We start from the raw sequence: 6,359 nt of genomic DNA, 5'->3' as shown, positions 1-6,359 counted from the left end.
TTACATCTCACAATCCTAAGTCCTGATCACACCAACACATATCATTTTGACAAACACTGATTTTAGGTCCTCCAGATGAACGAACCTAACAAGCACCAAACTTGTATTCCATTCCTCCTGCTGCAAAAAGTTAGCAGATACCAAGATAGATTCGGCCTCATAAAATGTAAGGATGTTCATATTTACATATGCAGTTAAATAGGGAAAATAAAAAAGAACGGTTAAGCTAAATATGCAATTAACATTAACAAGAAACATAGCAATGACACGACAGATAAGCAGAAGTTAGCACCTAAGCAACATAAAGCATAATCTTTCATGGAGGATAACAAGCAGGGGCCATAACTCCTTGGTCTAGTTCTAGATCTAATTGTGATCGAAGTATATCCTTGTCCACAAAAGTTGACACAACCAACCATCTATATCTATAACATTAGAACAAGACTACTCTAGGCAACTGGACGACTTCGATCACCCTTTTTGAGCAACATACTCACCGAACCGCACATTCCAAAATCCAACAGTACCTAAATGTCAACATAATCATTCAGCACCCTCCAGCACATCAAGCACCATCGACACTGTCTCCTTCAACAGGTCCATCCGACGTAGCTGCTGCCTGATCTCTGACATTCTGAACTTCCGAAGCTTCTCTTCCACCGCTTGTGCCTTTGACTTGTCAAGCACACCAAACGCCTTCCTGAATATTGGCCCACTCGGGTGCTCCTTCGACAGCTCCTCAACAGCCTCCCATAGGTATGGGTACATTTGTTTCCCCTTCTCAGCGTCATCTCTCCCACCACCATCGCCATGGATAGTCCTATTCCTGCCCCCAGTCACAATTGCATTCCCATTCCCATTGTCAAATCTAAACACCTTCGGCTTCTTGTTCGTGCGACTATGGACGTCCCACCCACTCTCCATATCCTCATCACTCTCTTCAATCTCCTGCTCCTCGTCGCTCTCTGCGTCCCCAGCATCCTCGTATGCATGAGAACCTCCTGCTACACCAACATCACCACCACTCTTTAATCCCCAAACTTTCTGGCTAAGTTCATAGACATCACGCTCATGCGCTGTTGATAAGTTTGGATCACGCCCATTCTTCGCTCTGGTCACCAGCAACTTGTACTTATGCTTGAGCCGCCTGACCTTTTCACCGAGCTGGGTAGTGGACGCCATAGCAGAGAGCTTCCCACAAATTTGGCTGTGTAGCTTGCTTGTGTTCTGAATGGATCCCGGGAGCAGGCCTTTCTTAGCGCGGTACTCAATCAGGGCACGCAGTATGGTGATCTCATCTTCGGGGCTCCAAGTCCGGGGTGGCCGCTTGTTGTACTCCGGGGTGTGCCGCACTCGGAAGCTGTGGGAACGCCTGGAGCGGTGCCGTGGAGAGTCACCGACCTCGCGGCAGGGCGCGTCGATGGCGCGCGAGCTGATGGGCCTGATGTTGGAGGTCTCGATGCGGGAGGAGCGGCGCGAGCGAGGCGGCGGCGAGGCGTTTCTGTCACCGTCGTCTGAGGCGGCGGAGTTGTCGGAGTCCGAGTGGAGGCGGGGGAAGCGCTCGCGGCTGCGCCTCGGGGACGAGACCCGGCCGGCGGCGTCAGAGTCGGAGTGGAGGCGGGGGGAGCGCTCACGGTCGCTGCGCCTCGGGGATGGGACCCGTCCGCCGGCGTCGGAGTCGGATGCGGCGGCGAAGTCGGCGCCCGCGGAGACGGGGGTGGAGGAAAGCGCAGCGGCGTTAGGGTGAAGTTTGGGGGGCGGGGTCTTGGAACGGGAGCGGGAGTGGCGGCGGCGGGCCGCGTCCGCCTCGTCGTCGGAGGCGTCGGAAGCCGACCCCGACGCGGCGGCGGCGGCCGGGCGCTTCGGGGCCATGCGGGCGAGTGGGACTGGAAGGGGAGGAGTCGGCCTAGGGTTTTGGGGTTTGAATCCTTCCGCGATCCGCTGCGGGGATTGCTCCGATTTTGGCGGAGTTGGTGGGGAAGTGGAGGGACGCGCATCTGACAAAGTCATTGAAATGCATAATAATATCCTACCATTATTTATTATAGTAATTTTACTGTTTATAAAGATACTGTAGTAAATAATTTGGTACATCCATTCCAGATCTAACGGTTCAAAAACGCTAATGTCATGATACTATTCATCCATCTGACTTTGCTGAAGCAAAATCAGAGGATACGATTCCGAAGTGAAGTCCTTTCTCTACATGAGGAGATTTTTTTTTGGTAACAGTTAATAAGTGGTTTTTTTTAAATGGGCTAGATTATATTAAAAGTGAGGAACAGTGCCACCCATTTTACGTCAAGAACCCCATACAGCTTCGCATCTTCCATAACTCCGGTTGCCGCCGCCGCATATCGACACCGAAACGGAAGCAATCTCCACCTATCAAAGTCGATGAGGGGCTTTAAACCTTGAAAGACGCCACATCAGCCAACGCCTCACACAATCGGGACGCATGTAATCTACTGAAAGAACATCGACAACTCGCACGCTGGCAAGATAGAAGATGATGAAAGACTGGCGCCGCCGCCAACAGCAAAAGAGATGGCCTAGCAAAGCATCTGCGGCTGTCGGTTCGCTGTTGGCAACCCAGCCAAAAAACCCAGCAACGGGGCATCCGAAGATCCCCAACCTAACCACAAACAAAAGGAGACAGACTGACCCTATAGCCTTACCGGTGAGAATCCCGTCGAGGCCGACCACAAGACATGTCGCTGGTGGCGAAACAGTCGGAAAAGGCCAAAGGAGACAGGTGACCTCCAATGACCTCATCGCTTGAAGGAAACAGAGACACCTAAACCCAGATCTACACCTAAACTAGCTATAAACTAACCTACCAGCTGCGGCCGGCGTCAATCCACTGAAACTCTAGCACCATCAGCACTGGAGAGGTAGCCAGGGGCTAGAGTTCGGTAAGATCGACGCTGGGATCCCGGATCACCTGAGGAAACATATGTGGCTAATGTAGCAGGGGATAAGAACAACCCAATGAATTCAATTAATAAGTGGTTTCACTTATTTGCTGCTTAGATTTATAGTTATTGACTTAGATATTAGATAAGTGCCTATAAGTTACTATGAAAATACAAGATTTGCTCTCAACATAAGCATATTTATTGGCATTGCTTATATATAATGAGAGTTTGATTGATAAATTCTGATTAGTGATAACAAGTCACAAATGAAAATATCACGTTGGTCTATATACAACTCATTAAAATTAGATTTGCTTTGAAAATTAACTATCCAAAAAGGAAAATTAACTTATTTGATAAAGTTGCAAAGCAAGCTAAACTTTTAATGAGAATGTTACATGAAAAATGAAGCAACCATCCCTTTTAGTGAAAGTCATTAATAAACAACAAATCGATGTAACCTAAGATCTACTTATATTTCACCCAACATGTGTGATGGGGTGACATGCATGGAAGAGAAAATGACTGACAGGCTTAGCTTCCATAAATTAACTTATGTAAATAAGAATTAAATATAGTACTAGAAATCTGAATATAAAAGATGGAATATACTTTTTACCTTGTGAATGTACTTAATTTTATATAACAACAATGCAACATTTGTAAAATGCAATTACTTTGTGCTGACTTCACCATGCATATACAGAATCTATGAAGAGCTAATCCATGTTGCCGAATGAATATTTAAATATCATACACAACTATAGAGACAAACTGCTTATGCATGTATGTACTTCCAAAACATCTAGATCCAGTTCTAGAAATGTGCTTTACAAATTATTAGTCCAGCTCACAATCTTGCACAAAAATCCTACATCATGTATAGAAAAACAGACAATGTCAAACGTCAATGGAAACACTTCCAACATGTCCGGACTCAGGAACAACACATTTGTAGAGGTGAGCAACACAAGCTTACCTTTTATCCCAACAAATAGGTTGCTTTGCTTCTTCTGATTTAAACCGTGCGGGCAGTGATGGAACACGAGGGCAAGATTGACACGCATGAACGTAGACCTGGTAAAGTATTTTGATAATTGGGACGCTGGTGTTATTTTATACAACTACACAAAAAGTAAATGTTGAAATGACAACGGGAAAATGCACATGGAACATATGTGAAATAGAGACCAGACATAATGTTGATTTGTTATTCGATCTCGCCATTTGCACGAGATGTACCCAAACAGGACGCAACAATAGCAGTTAAAATCAACACGAAATGGAGGATCCGGAGGTGTGCCCCCCAAGGCGGAGCATAGATAGATAAATATAAATATAGAGCTCTTTTACGGTAGTCCATACTACCTATAGGTAGAAGGTAGTATAAATTTAATTGGACCGTCCATATAATTGAACATTTCTGTAATTATGATAGTAGTATTAATATTTACCTACCATACCATTGAAGGACACTGCAATCTTTTTTTATATCTAATTCCTAAATAATCGTTCAACTAAATAATCAATATTCAGACCAGTCTAAATATTAAACCTATGAATTTGCATGATATAAATAACATGCTATTTCTTTTTTCCCCAAAATACTCTTATACTACACATACTCCTCTCATATACTACTCATACTACCTCTAAATAACGGGTAGTATTCTAAATAATCTAGATCATCCGATTCAAAAAATAGATGGCTCAAATTTCTCTGAGACCACCGTAAAATTTGTCTAAATATATATTTTACTGTGCGGTAAAAGAGAAAATCAGTAAGTTATACAATAGAGCATAATAAACAAAACATGCCATCTTATTCTACAAAATAATAGTCAGTGCAGGGAAATGAATGTAGCAAATTGCAATGAAGACCCTTAAGGTATTCATATTCCATAACACTTTGTGGAGTATAATATCTCAAACTAAAATCTTATGTTCCTAAACTCTTTTTGTTTATTAACGAACTTTAAGGTCTTTTTTTTTTATCAACAAAGTTTAAGGTCAAAGGAAAGCTAAAGAATCTTTGGGTGCATTTTCTTAGTCTTAAATGCATATACAGTCCAAGTACTGTAAGAAACTCATGTAGAAAATGGCATTTCATAATATTGTATAACGTCCTAATGCTATTTCAAAAAGTAGCATACAATAATCTCTTAATTGCTTCAATAGATCTGTAGGAAGGATGAAACCAAATCAGTGCCTTCACAATACCCAAGTGCAATCTGATGCATCGTCAGGGGGTTCTTCCTCCACTCTCACAAGTCCTCTCTGTTGGTTATAACCATACCAGCAAAAAAAATAAAATTACGTAACACCAATCAAGCGGATGCCTCACCTCGGCCATATGCAGGAGCAACAGTAGCCAAGCTAATAAATGTGCTTCCAGCACTCCCCCCTCTGTTACCATACCACCGTAGATGAGATCTCCAGATTCTAGAGCCTGAAAATGACAAAAGCTCTAGCTTCATTGAAGTTAAAGGATAAGAGTAATGTAGCAGACCGATGTCATATATCAGACCAATAAATTACCATAAAGCAAGGATCCCATGACTCATCAACTAAAACAATGAAATAGGAAAAAAATTGTCACTACTACAAAATTAATTTAGTAGAACACCCATATACAGACGGTTATTGTGGAGTTATCTGTGTAAAGATTATATCAGACGGCTCTAAACAAGAACCGTCTGTGATAATGACGAGACCTATCCGGGAGTAGTAAAACGTTTTTAGTACAGACAGTCTCTATTGGGAACCGTCTGTATTAATATTATAGACGGCTATATATATAGCTGTCTGTAATAAAACTAGTATCACAAACGGTTTCAAATACGAACCATATGTATTAATATTGTAGATGACTCGTATTTAGAGCCGTCTGTATTAAAACTAATATCACAGATGGCTCCAAACAACAACCGTCTGCAATATTAATACAGACAACTTCATACACGAGCCGTCTAAGAAAATAGCCGAGAAAATGTGAGACACTTTCGTACAGACGGCTCCAAACATGAAGTCATCTGTACTATTAGAATAGTACATCATATCATCCCCTACCTCTGAATCGAATCAGAACTGTGGCACCCGAACAGTGAAGAAACGCAACTTTTGAAGGGAGAGGATGATTTTGACCAAAAATTTGTTAGATTTCGGTGAAAATTTGAAGATTCGTTGGCATTTGTTACTCCAAGGTAAACATTATGTTCTATTTTGATTTAGATGGTCTATATTTTGGTTTGGAGAGCTAGCTAGATCTAAAGATGTCCAAATGGGACGTGCCTACTGGGCCGGCCCGAGGCACAGCACTGTAGGCACGGCCCAGGCACGGCACGAGGCCACGGGCTGTGCCTGGGTCGAGCACGCGGCACGGCATGGCCCGGGCACGGATGGCCCGTCACGGCACGGCCCACCGTGTCAGCTCGGCACGTG

At 43.5% G+C, this 6,359-nt stretch overlaps 1 protein-coding gene across 1 annotated transcript; it reads right to left on the bottom strand.

The window, feature by feature from the left end:
- Window positions 1–285: 285 nt before the first annotated feature.
- LOC133899462 (probable transcription factor At1g61730) lies at window positions 286–1,986 on the bottom strand. The gene has a single exon (XM_062340447.1). It carries the CDS (start codon window positions 1,870–1,872, stop codon window positions 544–546), a length of 1,329 nt encoding a protein of 442 aa, XP_062196431.1. The 5' UTR covers window positions 1,873–1,986; the 3' UTR covers window positions 286–543.
- Window positions 1,987–6,359: the final 4,373 nt, after the last annotated feature.

The sequence above is a fragment of the Phragmites australis genome, chromosome 18, assembly GCF_958298935.1.
Source record: "Phragmites australis chromosome 18, lpPhrAust1.1, whole genome shotgun sequence".
Taxonomy (NCBI): Eukaryota; Viridiplantae; Streptophyta; class Magnoliopsida; order Poales; family Poaceae; genus Phragmites; species Phragmites australis.
Note: the sequence above shows the minus strand (reverse complement) of the source record. Positions and strands in the feature narration are given on the sequence as shown.

Excerpts from the sequence above, each read along its gene's own strand:
- LOC133899462 (XM_062340447.1), bottom strand. The coding sequence starts at position 1,872 with ATGGCCCCGAAGCGCCCGGCCGCCGCCGCCGCGTCGGGGTCGGCTTCC.